This window comes from Thunnus albacares, chromosome 4, assembly GCF_914725855.1.
Source record: "Thunnus albacares chromosome 4, fThuAlb1.1, whole genome shotgun sequence".
Classification (NCBI taxonomy): Eukaryota; Metazoa; Chordata; class Actinopteri; order Scombriformes; family Scombridae; genus Thunnus; species Thunnus albacares.
In genome coordinates this window covers 2,236,945-2,253,891 of record NC_058109.1, presented here as the reverse complement: position 1 = coordinate 2,253,891, position 16,947 = coordinate 2,236,945, and the positions used below count along the sequence as shown (strand labels likewise).

Below are 16,947 nucleotides of genomic sequence, written 5' to 3'. Positions count from 1 at the left end.
CAGTTTTACTTGGTCAAATAGAGGATAGAAGAAAAAATAAGTTGAATAATGAGTTCAGAGTTGTGAAAATATAAACTGAGTTAACTCAACTTGAGATAATAAGTTCAATAACCTTAAAATAAGATAATATAGTTTTTTTCTCAGTTTGAAGATTCTCTTCATTTGACACAAAGCTGAAAGTTGTTTCTGCATGAAAAGAAACTTCAGGTGTGTTAAAAGAAGCACAGCAGGTTTCAATCATGTCTGTTTTCTTAAAACAAAACCACACACACAAAAAAAAGAAGCGTCTGAAGAGTTTTAAGTGTCAAACAATGCATGCTGGGACGTCTGCTGATCATGTTTCTTTATAAAGTTAACTTTAAAAGTTGAGTGAACTCATTTCGAGTCAAAAGACTTCAAGTCAGGTGAACTGGGAGATGCTTTTGGTTGTTGTTTTACATTTTCTTTAGGTAGTGACAGTTGAGAGATGACAGGAAACGAGGGGAGCGAGAGATGAAGAACGACAAGCAACACAGTGTCAGATAACCAGTAAGCTACTGGGGTCCACCAGTGAGCTTGAAATAAATAAAACTTATACATTTAGGTAAGTTAACAACAAAAGTTTAGTTGATTCCACTAAAACTCAGGTGTGATGAGGTCATCAGAGGTGAAACTATGGATGGTCAGAGTAGAAAGAAAACTAAATGATTGTGTGACTCACCTTGACGATATCACCCAGGTAAACATCCTCCATCTTGTTTGGCACCTTCATCTGGAAGATCCGACCCACCACCGCCGAGGAGTCTGGGAAGGCAGTGGGCGCGGCCATGTTCTGCTGCGCCGCCGCCGCGTCGTCGGTCTCTACGGCGACAGCTTCTATTGCTCGGATACCTTCCGTCACTTCCTGGAAGTCCCGGAGGAGCGAGGAGTGCATGGAGGCCTCCAGCTCGCTTCTTCCTCCTACCCCCCTCTCGCTCTCCCCGCCCGTCTCCATTATCACCATCTCGCCAAGCACGTCGATCTCCACCTCCGCACAGGCCGCCGCCGCCACCAGGAGTAACCCCAGCAGCAGGGCTCTAGTCCTGGGTAGTCTCACATCGAGGCCCCTGCTCACTCCCAGGCAAGCCGAACTTAGTTTATTACGCATTCTTTGCCTTTTGTCGGCCTGTCACTGATGCAGAAAAAAATAAAAAAGGAGGATGTCCAAGTGGGAGGGGGGGACTTAGAGGGGAGCATGCACCCCCGACAGATAGAGCAAATCCCTCCTTTCAAATCTCCCTCCCTCCCTCTCCTTTCTCCGCCCACTCTTCTTCTGCCGAAAAACTCCTCCTGCTCGCGCCGGCGCCACGCAAGAATCCTCCTCGTTCTTGTGATCCACCTCCTCCTTCTCCTCCTCTTTTGTCCTCTTTTTTCCCCCCTCCCTCGGCTTTATTCTTCCTCTTCCCCTCGGGCCTTTTGTGCTCACCCCTCAGAGGTTCAGGAGTCCCATTGTGCCGATCACCTTTGAGATCTGTGTGGAGACAGACAACAGAAAGACAGAAGGTTAAAAGAGTTGCTTTTACAGCCGCCGAAGCATCTCGGCTCCTCGGTCTCATCACAACCTAAAACATCTCGACTTAAACCGTCTCGCACTGAATCAAAAGTCAATCCTCTCGATAAGTTCAGCCCCTGAAACTGATTCATGCCACGCAAATCTCATAGTGGATAGAAATCCATCATGAAGGGGGGCAGAGGAGGAGGAGGAGGATAATATCATCAATGCTGTGGAGTAATCTGATTAGTTCTTACACATCTTGCTTTCGCTTTCAAACTCTCACATCTTTTTTTTTTTCTTCTTCTAATTGCTCATTGGTGAGTTAGTCAACGACTTCAGACCAGAAAGAATGAAAAGAGTGAAAGAGATGTGATGGAGAGATGGAGGAGGAGGAGGAAGGGGGGGAGTGAAGGTGATATACGGTGGGACCTTGGATTAGCCAACAATGGCCGACCAGTCAAAGCTTTCTTGGAAGCGGTAATGAATGCATGCCTTCTCTATTGTGAGCGGGGTCAAACTGAGAGTGTGTGTGTAGGTGTGTGTATGTGTGTGTGGGGGGGGGGAGGTGATGAAGAGAAAGCATGTGCTAGCTTGTGAGCTACTCTGTGTGTGTGTGTGTGTGTGTGTTTGTGTCCATTGTCAGTGTGGAGGGCTGAACTCAGAGGTTTGTTATTCATACAGCTCTTTCATGGAGGAGAGGATCCCCCCCCGAGCAAGAGTGTGTGTGTGTGTGTGTGTGTGTGTCACAACACAAATGATTTCCCCTGAGGCCTTTCGTTAGAGAGAAAGAGATAGACAGAAAGCTGGAAAAAAAAACAGAATAAAAGAGAAAGAGGGACAGAGAGAGAGAGAGAGAGAGAGAAACCCCCTACTGTGACTCCATTTTTTTTGCCCTCGTAGCAGACGCCCGCTGGAGAAAGTGAAATCACTGCAGGAACAACAACAGCAGGCCTCCCAGGTAGCTTTTGACCAACTATAAAAACCACTCTTTGTCGCCGCTACCTCGCCCTTGCCATGCATCACCTTTGGACAAAACTTTGTTTTTAATCACAAGCGCCACTCTGCAGCCCCCCCCCCCCCCCCCCCCCCCGCTGCTACAGCTTTTATCCAAAGAGTCAACTTCAGGAAGTAAAAACAGTTTTAGAGTCCTTATCTTTTTTTTTAGTTTGGTGAAAGTCAAGCTTTTTTAACTCTTTGAAATGTATGTTTCATTGATGCCACCTTATTTAGAGCGTTTAAAGTTTTACCAAGCCCTCTGTAAAGTAGTCCAAGATGGCTGCCGGGGATAAACGCCATGCCTTTCATGTAGGCTACCTTCGACTGCATCGCCGGGGGCAACATCCCTCCTATTTCCCCTTTCCCCTTATTGCTTTCTCTCTCTGTTGTTCAGTCTGTCATCTGTTTCTCTTTCTTTTAAATGCTCTGGCTCCTCCTGCTCTCAGTTTGTCTTCCTTCTTTTCCAAAACACTTTTTTTTTTGTGCTTCTTCCTCCTGAGGCTTAAAGGTCTACCACACCTCTCTTTCTTTCTCTCCAATTTCTGAAAACCTTCAAGGCCATTTTTGCGCTCACACACACCTATCAGAAACACATCCTCTGTGATCACGGTGTGACAATAGGCCTGACGATGGCGGGGGGGGGGGGGTGTCGCTATGAAAAGGGGCCCGCTGAGTCGTCTACGCCGCTGGATAAAGAAGTGCTGTCAACGCAGAGGACGAGGTAAAGAGAGAGAGGCGGAAAGAGCCGAGAAATCTTCTACTCATAGCGAGAACAGAACGCTGTCATTACCTGAACACCTACAACGCCGCCGCCGCCCAAAACCACCCACTTCCTGGCATCGATCACTCTTGACGCATTGCGAGAGATTGTTGAGGGGAAGGAGGACGTTTAGGATGGGTGGAGTAGAAAAGAGAGAGAGAGTGAGAGAACCAACATGGGAGGGACACAAACTGCCAGACAGAAAGACGGGAAAAAAAAAAAGGGGAAAATGACCAGTTTCTGTCAGTTACGCATCAGGATAAAAACATTTTAGGAATGAAAAAGAGACATAATGTCAGACAAACCTGGCAATCAGCCTCCAAAACATCAAAGAACCGACGCTAAGAGATGCTGTTACACACGCTCCACATGGCAATTTACACAAAAAAAGTGCTTTTATTGTTCTCTGAGCGTCTAAAGATCACCATTAAACCCAAAAAAGAAGAAGAAGAAGCTGGGACCAGCTGGGCGGAGACTATGTGTGTTTGTGTTGCTTGAAACTAGTTCAGCGGGCGCCATGGCGACACCTTTGTTGCAAACAGGCACTTAACGATGACTCTTTCAGAGCCTCTCGCTGCCCTGAAATTACTTAAACCAGTAAAGAGATGAGATTTATGGCATCAGAGAAATGATTTCCCAACATGTTGATGATATTCGGACGGTGTGGGCGGGAAGACGGGAAGAGAAATTAAAAGCCACTCGAATCTTTGCATCTATTTTAACTCTAAAGACGTAATGAACTGGTGAACATCAGAGATCATTTATATGGAGCTCAAGCATCAACCAGGAAGTAGACTGACCCCAATCCTCTGATTTATTGATGTTGGTCAAACAGTTTAAGCAACACTGTACGAATACAAAAGAGAAGCAAATTACACAATAAATGTAAGGAAAGCTGATCGTTAGCGTTCAGAAAACAAACCTTTTTATAATTGGCTGCATGTTGTATTTGATTCATAAATCCAGGGATAATTAATTGGGTTTTACTGATCAGACTAATAAGAGTCGGTTTCTGAAAGAATACAAAAGGTAGTTTTGCTCACTAGAGAGCTTGAAAACAGCCGAATACAAACTGAAACACTTTTGAGGCTTTTTATAAATTCAGGACTCGACGCTTCGCTACAGCCTTGTTTTTTTTTTTTACTGTGTTTTGATGTAAGAAAAAAAAATCCTGGAGGTTCATTTATTTTTATAAAACCACAGCAGCTGCATCGCTAAATAAGGAATGAATGAAGCAAAAATAATAATAATAAAGTCATCGTAATGAAACGACAGCAGACGAGTAAAGAACAAGTTGATTAAATGTTGATTCCTCCTTTTTTTTTTAAATTGGTTTGAAATAAAACAGGAAGTAAAATGAGCTCAATCTTCATTTTTTTCAGACTGAACACTAGTTGCTGCTGCAGTCGTATAAATACCCTGAATACACCCTGAAGCTCCACCATCAGGTTACAAGGATATCTTTATAAATAAACAGTTAACCGGACACTCGCACATGCTTTTACTGCATCTCTTCCTCTGTGGGGGGGGGGGGGGGGGGGGGAATCGAGGGGAGAGGTGACAGCAGAGAAGAGGAGAAAGCGGAGTCAAGGATTTAGGGATGAGACAGTGAGCTAAAAGGAGAGAGAGAGAGAGAGAGAGAGAGAGAGAGAGAGAGAGAGAGAGAGAGAGAGAGAGAGAGAGAGATGAGCTTTTGTTATCAGGTTCAGAACGCGATGTGAAACCTGCTCGCTGGACTCTATAGTTAGCAGAGAACACATGCTTTTCTATTTTGTGTTGTTGTTAACGAACCACAGAGTGTTTTTATGCCTCTAACATTTACAGCTCGCAAAATGTCTTGACAACTGGTGAGAGTGATGTCATGGTGATGTAATCGTCTGTGCTATCTTTGTGGAGCAGTGATGTGATGAGTTACATATTCTCTATATAACTCCTTCAAATCTGATTTAAATGTGTCTTTTTATAAAACGTCTCGTGTTTCTTTCATGTTTTATGTGAATCTCCTCGATGGTTGAACGTACTGGACAAATAAAGAGACTTTTATTCGATTTGAAGACGTTCTTTTTGCTGTTTAGGTGATGTTAAGTTACTTTAAACAAGAATGAAGTCAACGTGCATAAATCTGTTAATTAGAGGAGGAGTCAGTCGATGTCTGTGGGTTCATGCGTGTCGTTTGTGTTTCATTTATCCTTCTGTAATCTGACTGTGTATTATTTATAATCTCTTTTCATGCAGAGAGAATCGATGCAACAGAAACTCAGAGAAGTCGTCTGCTGTGTTACTTTGTCTCTGATTGATATAAAACGATTATTAATCAGCCAGTGTGTGCAGGAAGGTTCTGGAACAATTAAGTTAATGAATGACTGAGATTGAACATCAACATCAATTTTTCTTATTGATTAATCATTAATGTCATTTGTCTTTTTTTTTTTTGGAGTTTGAGGCTCTCAATGATGACTTTTTGGCTTTGAACGTGTTGCCTGGACACGGTGAAGATGTCATCTTTGACTTTGATTTTTCCAATATTTTCAGACTGTAATCTGCTGACACGGAGGAAAACTGTGAGCCAACAAAAAGTCAAATTACTTACACGACTCGCCGTCTTTCACTTACAGGATTCCTGCTCTACCCTGAATAAAGGGGGGGGGGGGGGATAAAGGAGACATCCTGGGTGGTATCCTGAGACTTTAATGGTGTCACTGGGGTTTGATGGAAAGGAAATGATGGGATGAGGGACGTGGACAGGAAGACGGAGGTTTCATTCCTTCCCGTAGGAGGAAAAAGCTTCAGGTATCAAACACACACACAGTTTGACTTCATAAGGTGAGTTTACTTTAAGAGTTTTACATTTTTACTCATCAATTAATCGACCAATCGCAGCAGCTCTAAAAGAACTCCTCCTACAGCTAACTTTCCTCCCCCTGTAGTGCACTTTCAATAGTTTCCACACACACACAAACACACAAGTATCCTGGTGTAACAGAGCCCGTCTCCAACTGTAAAGCACTTCCTTCCCTGGAATTCCCCTCAGCAACCAACCGGGGACGCAGAAACGCCGCTCAGCAGCCAATTAAAGCAAAAGGAATTCCCCCCCCCAGAGTTAGCCAATCAGAGAGAGAGATAGACATCTCGTCCAGACCGAAGCGTTGGCACTTCAGAGGCGCTTTAAAGTCCGCTCCCCGTGTTATTCCCTCCTTTTAATCCTCCACCTTCTTTAGCTTTCCTCCTCCGTCTCTTCCTCCCGTCACCTTTCAATCCCCCCCCTCCCCCCCACCCACCCCCCCAACCAAAGTCACAGCTGATGCCTCTATTATTGGCACAGACTGGAGAGACGAGAGCCTGAGAAACAGAAGGCAGAAGGAGAGAGTTTCTATAAAAAGGGACAGATTCCTGAGGAAGCTCCCAGACTGACAGGTGACGCCGTGACGACAAAATATCTCCAGAAGTCCTGGATGAAGAGAGGAAGGAGACGCTGCTGCAGCTTGTATTTGCATTGCAGGAAAAAAAAAAACTCTGGATTACAAAATACAACGGTTTACCTTTACAATAAGATTTAGATATTTAGCACGGAGATTAGGCACATTCCGAGCGTTTAGCCGGCTCTCTCATCCTGACTGATTTGCAACGTGTAAATAGAGGGAGCGTGAGATTATGCTTTGAGGTTTGAGGATATAAGAAGTCAGCATTGTTCTTCCGTAGTATGTGTGTGGGAGAGGAGAGAGAGAGAGAGAGAGAGAGAGTCTCTGTGAACGTTTAGACCTCATTACGGGTTATAAACGGATGGATTTCAACACCGAACTGTGACCTCAGAGATCACACGTCCTCTAAAATAAAACTTTAAAGCGTTTCAAAACGGATTCAGATTCATCTGCATCCTCATAATTACATCTGTAATTAGCCGCAGCTCCAGCTTTCAGTAGAAACACAACAATACAGTCCGACAGAAAACGGCAAATCAATCACAATAGAAATCCTCCATCCGGTCTGCCGGGCTCCACCGTTAGCTGCTGCTAAAAAGGCAGGCGGACGGGAACATATGTGTGAACATACGGTGGTGAGGAGAGGGTCCGTGTGTCATGCCAATACTCAACTCAGCTCAGCCTGAAACACTCCCAATGACCCCCGGGGGGGAATTATGAATCATGTTCAGAGAGGAGGAGGAGGAGGAGGAAGAGGAGGAGGAGAACAAGAGATGAGAGAAGAAGGATAAACTGCACAAACATGGATGTTACAGAGGAGGAGGAGGAGGAAAAAAAAAACCTGATAGTGATAAAAAAACACTCGATTTCTGAGAAATTATGAGAACAACAACCACGGATCCGGCTGACAGGAATAACAATCCCGGCGGGAAAGTTTCCGGCCGCTCCCGATAAAAAGAAGTTGCTTAAAAAAAATCTGCGTGTGACAGACAGTTGGAAGCAGATGCGAACCTGCCTCGTAAAAAAAAAAAACACACACAAGAGTTCTGGGAAAGCCAGCGGAGCGGGAAAACATGACAGAAGGACAAGAAAACACCACCTCGCACCAGACGAGGGAGGGGGGGAGGAGGGGTGGTGGGGGGGGGGGCTTCAGGATGTAAATATGATCCATCTTGAAACTAATACTCCACATCGTCAGGGTGGAACATCCATTTTTTTTTTCAGGAAACGTGCAGATGTCCGATTCATGTCGGATGTTGTTTTTGAGGCGTGCAGATGTTGATGCATATGTATCAGAAATCTGAGCCTCAGCGACATGAAATTAATGTGCCGTTCATGGGTTTTAATGGAAGCTGCTATTTGCATATGAATGACTTTGGAAAGAGTCAAAAAAAAAAAAATGGAGAGAAACATGCATAAGTGGGACAAATTGTAGATGTTTTATGGTTTTATTTCCAGTGTTCTTCTTCTACTTTAGTAAATGTATGATAACAAATAAAATAAGGGAATAAAAGCTTCTGATTTGCATCTCGTTTTAGGGCGTGGATGCTATTTTTGAACTCCAGATGTACAAAAAGACACAACAGGGGGAAAGTGTGACCTGACATACCGTAGGTGTGGGGTTGGGCGCTTTTTCCGGACCTCCCAGCGTTCCAAAAACACAGCGGGGAAGGTTTTGTACTCTGGAGAAGCAGAGATAGAGTTACACATGCAACCCCCGCGGTGACCGGAGCGCCATTTATTATCTCCCAAAACAAGCTTCTTATCTATCCAATCATCTGTTCATCCAAAACAAGACCTGTGTGTGTTTTACCACAAAAAAAAAAGGATCAAACCGCCACCTGGTCGCCACGGCGGCTGAACGCTGTGACGTTAGAAAAACCAAAAATGTGAACTTTTAGCGGGATGAAAGAACCGGATCAACATCCAGCCGTATGACCACCACCCTCTCCCCACCCCCTCCCCACCCCCTCCCCATCGGGCTCAGTGTGCTTTAAGTTCCTCGAAATGAGGATTTAATTTGAGGCGAAGTAAAAAAAAATAAAAAATAAAATAAAAATGAAACCAGCGGGGAGGAATCATGGGAATTGCGGTTTCTTTTGCGAACGCAGCCAAACACACGTCCACTTTGATTAGAGAGTTGTGTTTTTGGAACGTCGAAGCATCAGCGCTTTCGCTCGCTCATAAGGCCTTTGAGAGAGAGAGAGTGTGTGTGTGTGTGTGTGTGTGTGTGTCTGAAGGCTAACAGCTCATAAGGGGGAAAGTGCTGCGATGCTTTGCGCATCTCAGTAGGCTAATTATAACACTGCAAGCGCTGCATAAAATGAAACATGAAAGAATTAACAATCACACAGAGAGAGAGAGAGAGAGAGAGGGGGGGGAGAGAGATAGAAAACATCAGAGAGATTAAAGAAAAGGAGGCAGAAACACAATCATTGTTAAAGAACGTGTAGGTAGCAGCAGTAATTACATCTCACTCCAATCCGACTGCTCAACTTGTGTGTTTCTCTCTCCGTCTGTCTTCAGTCCGTCTCGTTAACTCCTCGATCTGTTTCTCACGTGTGTTCGCAGCGACAAAGACGTGTCGTTCACACGGTTCAAGGTCTATATGTGCTGTCACAGTGTGTGTGTGTGTGTGTGTGTGTGTGTGTGTGTGTGTGTGTGATGCTCCTACTGGGACCACCAGCTAAGACTTGAGATACACTGACAGCTGGGGGCAGCTGGTCACGTTTGTGTAAGTGTGTGTGTGTGTGTGTTAAACAGACAGCTGGGGACAGTTGCTAGTGTGACAGAAAATGACAGCAGCAGGGCAACACAAGACTTTCTATATGCACCACCAACACCCCCCCCCCCCCCCCCCCCCCTTTCAAACAGCACTGCAGACTTGCTAATCTGTGCCCTTTAATCCAGAGGCTGCGCTTCAATCCGTGAACTTTCCCTCCCAGGTGTCATCCAATTCCCTCCAAACGTGCCCCGCTTTCCTCCATCTGACAGCTCTGATGGGGCTAAATAACCTAATCGAGACTATTTATAGAGCTCCACTTACACACACTCAGACCTTTCATTAAGTTAAAAGGGAATTAAAACTCACAAGAAATTAGAAAAAAAAAAAAGCTCTTTTGTTTCGGACAAACTGCTGACTGACCTTCACTCATCACTTCAAAGACTATGAAGATATTTGAGTTATTTTTATATTATGAATCATTTTTCTTACAAGAGGAGGTGTCACACTGGGGATCGTTATCTCGTTTTAGATGAAACACTTTGACATTCAGCGCCACTTATTTATCTTTTTTAGAGAAAACTGACACGTTAAATCAGTGTTGCAGTCATGTAAGTTAAGATTATTCATATTTATTAATGATTGCATGCTGCTTATAGATGCTAAATGTAAAAAATTATGAATGAAACTGCATAGTTCATGTGTGACACAGCTGTCACTCACTTTAAAACTCTACAAGTTGTTTAGAGACAAACAAGCTCCAAAGTCAAAAAGAAAAACGGCAGCTCTATTCCAGGAGCCTTCAGGTGTTCGGGGTTCGCATCCCCCGTTGGGCCTCGGCAGGCTCCGGTTCAGCTCCGTAATGCAAACACGTCTCTTGTCTCCTCTCGGTGATAATAAAGAGGACTAATCTGGGTCAGCCGTGTGCAGGTACAGTCTGATAATAAAGTTCATGTCTGCACACGCTGCAGCCACCTGGATGCTGCAGACTATGCTGCTGCATGTGTGTGTGTGTGTGTGTGTTTAGTTGCATTTTCTTGAGTAAAAATCCTTCTTGCTTGTTGTCTGATTGCTTACATGATCCAGTGTGTGTGTGTGTGTGTGTGTGTGTGTGTGATGAGTTTGCAGTGATAACCATCTCCTCTCATCCCCTGGTGATGCAGGTCAATTCTCATCTCTGTGTCTGTCCTATCTGCCTTTAACACCACCGACTTCATGATAATACACAAGCAGACAGCAAGCAGGATAATAATAAACCAGGCAGAGAGGAAGAGAAACATACATGCAATAATAATAATAATAATAATAATAATAATAATAATAATATTATCATAATAATAATCTTTACTTGTCAGAACAAAGTAACAACACAAACAACCCAGTAAGAAGTCAGAAGGCGACTAAAATCATTATGGAAATCAATAAAAGTGCAACACATGACTTGCGTGGGCAACTGGAAATACAGCAAATCCCACCTGGAGGGTCACGCCGCTTCAACCATGTTATTATTTTATTTATTCATTTATTCCTGATGCAGCAACATGTATCTGAGAGGGCCTGAGATCGCCTCAGGATACCGACCTACAGCAGCGCCGCTAACGAGGTTAGCTACAGTCGACGTCACCGCGGCAGCAAATAAACCTTCATTATTAATTAATCCACCCGTATGTTATTTCAATGAATCAACTCATCGTTTGTATTGTGAGATGTGAAAAAAAATGACAACTTCTCAGAGCTGAAGGAGACGTTTTCAAATGTTTTGGTTCGTCTGATGAAAAGTCTGAAGGTCTTCAGTTTATTGTTAATAAAAGGACAAAGAGCAGAAGGACGAACTTCTGCCTTTCACGAGCTGGAATCTGAAGAGTTTCACATTTTTTTTGCTTGAAAAATAATTGAAAAATAGTTGCCAGTTATTATTTTTTTGTGGATTGACTGATTGATTCATACTAGACAGCACATTCTGACAAATCAGTTTTATATTTTTTTATTACTTTTTATCCATTTATATTGTTGTATTATTCATCTATCTGCTCTCTCTATACACAGCACTTTACAAGGTCTTTTATCTTTACTATTACTACTATTATCATTATTATTATTCTAATAGGCACACAAGTACCACCGCCTAGCTGCACCCATATGGTGTCACCCATGTCCCTTCTTGGACAAAGACTGGCCTGAAGTCACATGACCATATATCCAAACCATCATTGGCTGATATGTGTCTGGATGTATATGATTGGTTGTCTTTTATATATATATTTTTTTACCTTTTTTCATCATACCCAACTGACATTATTTAAACATTGTTTGTAATGTGGTTTATGATGACCCCACAAGCTGTCAGTCAACTAATAAAGTTGTTCTTCATACTACAAGTGTTTCTGGAGTTCTCATCTCTCTTTAGACGTACTGGTGGACATGCAGGCGACCATAAAACACCTGAAAAAACCCCAACAAATCTATCAATAAAGAGGCAGCTGATCAAAAACATGCAAGTCCATGTTTTAGCGTTGAGTCGAGCAGCGACAGGCGGCGTATCGCTCAGCAGTCAACAGGTCAGTCATCAAACTTTTATTTATTTATTCCAGCTGCTACTGAGCATGTCATTCACCCGTCAGTCTGTCATCAGGTCAGTAAGTTTTCTTTCTTTCTTTAAACAGGAAGCACATAATTCACTCTGCCAGCCAGCCAGTCAGTCAGTCAGTATCTCGGATCTTCCTCCTCCTCCCTCCTCCTCCTCCTCCTCCCTCCACCTCTAAGTCCCTCCACGGTCACTGCAGATGTCTCAGCTCTGAGGCTCCATTCTTTATCTCTATGATAATAGCAGGCCACGGCTGATAGCCTTACGGACTGAGCAATGTGACCTCCAACTCACTGGCAGGGTTTAAAAAAAAAAAAAAAAAAGGTACCACGGTTTGGATTTTTCGCCGGGCTAAAGACGCCGACGCCCCCCCCCCCATCTGCTGAATTTATCACAGTCAAATAGAGCGAGACGGCGAGCATTTTGGCGCTACGTTCAGCAGCTGATATTTATCACGAGGTGAATGTTACTTAAAGCTGTGCTGTAAAAGGGATTTATACGTTAAAAACGCCAGCAGAAATCAAACTAGAGATCCTTTTAAATTGTTGCGAATGAAAAACACAAGAGAGGAAGTCAAGGTTAGTGACTGTTACAGCGTCTGGCTTATTTCTTTGCTACTGATAGAAACGCTATCAGCGGTGATATGGCACCAACTGCAGGCAAGTCGACGACGACGGTTATGAGTTTAGGAGGATTTATAATAATAGCTAAAAAAAAAAAAATGACACTGCAGAAAGAGTTTTACAGAAAAAGAGGCATCATTAGAGAGGAAAATGTGAAAAACTTGCACTTGTGACACATTTGTGAAAAACTAAAGGTAGATAATTAATTTAGTTCATATTTCTATGCTCTTGTCTAGAGTTTGGCCTTTAAGTTCACATCAACAACTTCAGCGTTTATGTCTTTTGTGTGAAGTTAAAAACAGCTTCTTTGATGCTAACAGCTCAATTAAAACATGATATTCTTTGCAGACTTACAAAGTGTTTGGTTTTCAGTGAACTGGGCACCAGAAACTTGTGTCAAGGCGACATTGCACTGCTGTTATCTGAAGAAATGCACACAAACTGATAACATTTACAGTGAAGTGATAGGGGAGTGTGAGCGAGGAGGAGGAGGGAGGGAGGAAGAGAGAGAGAGTGTGCCAGTGATTGAAAGGTTGAAAGCTTGAACCTGAATATTTGGCATTTTAGATGCTCATCAGAGGGAAGAAGGGAGAGATCAGCCTGTCTTTAAAGTCAAAGATGCAGGAAGGAAGGAAGGAAGGAAAGGAAGGAGAGCAGGAAGACGCGGATGAGAGACAATAAAACCAGTGGATGCCAGGTGAGAGAGTTCTCTCCTCTCATTGGTCAGATGCGTCCAGGGCGCGAGCCAGAACGTAAACACAGGAAGGAGCTCCCATCTGCCCAAATATCAAGAACGTGCTCGGTTGTTAGTCAAGGTCGGACATTGATTCATTCTCAGGCTAGCTGCTAGCTGCTAGCTGCTAGCCATACGCCTTGTAGTTGGTCAGATGGAGGTCAGGTCATGTTCCTACCACCGCTCCAGAATTCATTTAGGACCCGGACCGAGACCAGTTCCTCTAAGCGGTCTCTGTGCGGGTGTTTGGTCTGAACCAGAGTACGACTGCTGTGTTCAGATCAGCCATGCTAGCAGCTCTGTGAGGCTGCACTTTGCTTTAAACTGAACGCTAACGTCAGCATGCTAATGTATCCGCACTGATAACGTTAGCATGCTGATGTTTAGCATTTACCATGTTCACCGCGCTAAACAAACTCACAGACTTTGACCTGATGATGGTGCTGAACCAGTCATCCTCTGTTAACCTTAGAAAATCTGTACTACATTTTTGGACAATCCTTCCAATTATTGTCAACATTTGAATGTAAAACTGAAACATTTCAGGCTCATTTGTGGCGCTACACTGCATTCATGTCGAGATATTTCAATGTACAGATAAATTTACATCCTCAGCACCCGAGAGTGTCTAAAAAGAGAAACATAGAAGTGGTTGATACACACAGGCGGGTGAAACAGAGCTTCTACCTCTACAGGCAGACAACAGGAGCCAAACAGTGAAACCAGGACGGAGACAATCAGAAATACGTGTGTGTGTGTGTGTGTGTGTGTGTGTGTGTGTGTGTGTGAGGGACGTGTTCACGGTTAATCTGCAGCAGCAGCAGCAGCAGCAGCAGAGGGAGAGACGGAGAGAAACTGAGGGATTCAAAGCATCAGGAGACTTCCTGCAGGCCTCGGGATAACAGCGGTATTTAGTCTCATGTAAACCAGCGAGCCTGACACACAGACCTGCAGACGCTCTGATACATGCACACGTATGTACATGCAACACACACACACACACACACACACACACACACACACACACACACACACTTGTGTCTTGAGGGACTGTAGGCGGCAACCACGCAGTTTTCAAACACACTGCTGCACAGCGCGATATCTCGCTCGCTCTGTTTTTTCTACTCTTCCTGCCCTAATGACTTTCTCTCTGCCTCCCATCTCTCTCTCTCTGTCTCTCTCTCTCTCTCTCTCTCTTTCTTTCTTTCCGGTAAGTGGGTGACAGTCTTTTAAAGTGCAGTCCTGTACCTTCCGATAGCACGGAGCAAACAATGAATGTATTGCGAGTCTGCCTAGTGTCTCAGAATAACAACGAAGAGGAGGGAGGATGCTATGGATGAATTACCGTACTTCAAAACAACTTTACCAGCCTCTCTCTCTCTCTCTCTCTCTCTCTCTCTCTCTCTCTCTCTTCCTTCCTCTTCTGTAAACAAACGCACTAAAACAACAGAGCGACTCGTCTTCCGTCTTTACTTGAAAATTAAAGGGGGGGGAAAAACACAGATGCTGATTTGTTTGCTTCTTTCATAAAGATTTTGCAGCACATAGATTTGTTGTTGTTCAAATTGACAGGACTTGATCAATCCCTGCACGGTTGGTTAATAAAAACATATTTAGTTACGCAGAAACCAACAAAGAAAAGCAGAAATAATAACTAAAAATGACATCCAGACCCAGTTTTCATTTAAAAAGAACAAAAAGGCGCGTGTGTGTGCGTGTGTGTGTGTGTGTGTGTGTGTGTGTGTGTGTGTGTGTTTCGTGGTGAGGCTGCGGAGGTCTCTGAGCCCCGACGTTCAAAGAGAATTCATATCATTCCAGCCGAGCTCCAGCTGATTACAGGCCGAGCTCTTCAGAGGCTAAACACCTGGTTTGAGGTGAACTTCAAGAGACGCTGCGGCTCTGCAGCAAATCCACCTGCTGTCTCAAGACTTAAACACAGAGCAGATGATGGCACACAGCGCCTTCGGGCTGCTTGTACAAGGTTGAGGGGTTTTTTTTTTTTTACTCCTCACTATGTGATTCAAAAGCATAACTCTTTTCAGAAGGTTATGAGATGGTTTTTTTGTAATATTTTTGTGGTTGTGTTGTTGTTTTATTGACCAGCTATCTGCTGTTTCCTTGCAGCATCTTGTCTTCTGACTGGTCGTTCATGAATATTTAAAATGGAGCAAAAGCAGGAAAACAACCTCCTCTAAATGTTCATATCCTCAAAGAAAGTCAGGATGAATCATCGTTAAGAGCATCTCGAGGAAGATGTGACAAACTCTCCAACACGTGGCGCCAATGAATGACCTCTGTGGTCCATTAAGGTCATTCTAGAGAAAAATCACACTCCAGACACCTTTCATGACTTTTGCATTCATTACAGAAAGTCATACTACAGTATCAGTGCTGGAATAACCAGGATTTGTCAATCAAACCTATAAAAACAAGTAACTTTCACCTACATGTACAGTAAAGAAACTTGTTTTAACATCCTTCTGTGCACAACATGACAGCGTGTTGCCGTCTAGACATGAGAGCAGAGACATCAGCACCCGACAACATGATGTAACATCAGTAAATCATAACTCTGCGTGTGATTTTCTAAAAAAGCAGACGATATCAAAAAGGGACGTTTCTTTCATAAAGTGAGTCCAGCTGTTCTCTTACTGCTGCTAAGAAGACCGGTTTGTAAGTTTTGACCTCCTGGAAAAAAAAAAAAACGGGTTCATATTTGAGCTCAAAGTCATCTAATAATAACAACTTGATTATTATATCTGATAAACAGCACTTAAGGAGGAAAGCGAGTGCAGCCGGTGAGATATGAGTCTGATATGACGAAGGACTCTGGACTGGTGCTGCTGCGATGGTGAACATCTGCGTCACAGTCCATTTGTCCTTGAAGATTATTGCCTTATTAAATTGTAATGCTCTTTCAAGCGGCAACTATGTAAACAAAATCCCTCCAACCCTCCTCCAACACCCCCCACCCACCCACCCCCACCCCCCTCCTCCTCCTCCAACCCTGCACCATGCCAGTGGAGTCCAGAGCTGTGAACGGAGGTCAAAGTAGAACATTTGAAGGACGTTCGGCTCCACCGCTCCATTTCTCCTACCTTTACTCACCTGTCCTTCTCTGCCCAGCTCTTCCTGCTGTCACCCCCCCCCTCCCCCCCCTCTCTCTCTCTCTCGGTGCTCATTTTCTCTTCTGCTCACACTCCCTCACTTTCTATTAACCCCGTTTCTCTCTATCTCACCCACCCTCCCCCCTCTTTCTCTTTCTCCTGCTCTCTGTGTATTTCTGCATTCTCCAGAGCCCTATCAATCAAGACATCCCATTATACATCCCCTGTCACTTCCAAAATTCCTCCTCTGCCCCCCCCCCCCCCACACAAGCCTGCACACACACACACAAACACACACACAGAGCTCCTCCTCTGTTGCTTCACACACACACACACACACACACATATAATATCACAGCGGCGACGGCGTCTCCGTGAATCATCAGAACACATCGGCAGACGACAGCTCTCGTCCCTCTGAATGACTGCCCGTCATAAAAGGATAGATTGATGGATGGATGGATGAATGGGTGGGGGTGAAAATGGCTTG

The 16,947-nt window shown here is 44.1% G+C and overlaps 1 protein-coding gene and 1 long non-coding RNA gene across 2 annotated transcripts in view; one reads left to right on the top strand and one right to left on the bottom strand.

Moving 5' to 3' along the window:
* The window catches only part of dag1 (dystroglycan 1), a 48,369-nt gene that overhangs the window by 20,935 nt on the left and 10,487 nt on the right, over nt 1-16,947 (bottom strand). The window contains exon 2 of the mRNA XM_044348891.1: nt 701-1,489. Coding sequence (XP_044204826.1) covers nt 701-1,126 — 426 coding nt within the window. The 5' untranslated portion in view covers nt 1,127-1,489. The remainder of the gene's footprint in view (nt 1-700; nt 1,490-16,947) is intronic.
* LOC122980663 lies at nt 13,904-16,375 on the top strand. Its single transcript, XR_006403066.1, has 3 exons — nt 13,904-14,324; nt 15,169-15,331; nt 15,475-16,375. It is a non-coding gene; the product is annotated as an uncharacterized LOC122980663 (long non-coding RNA).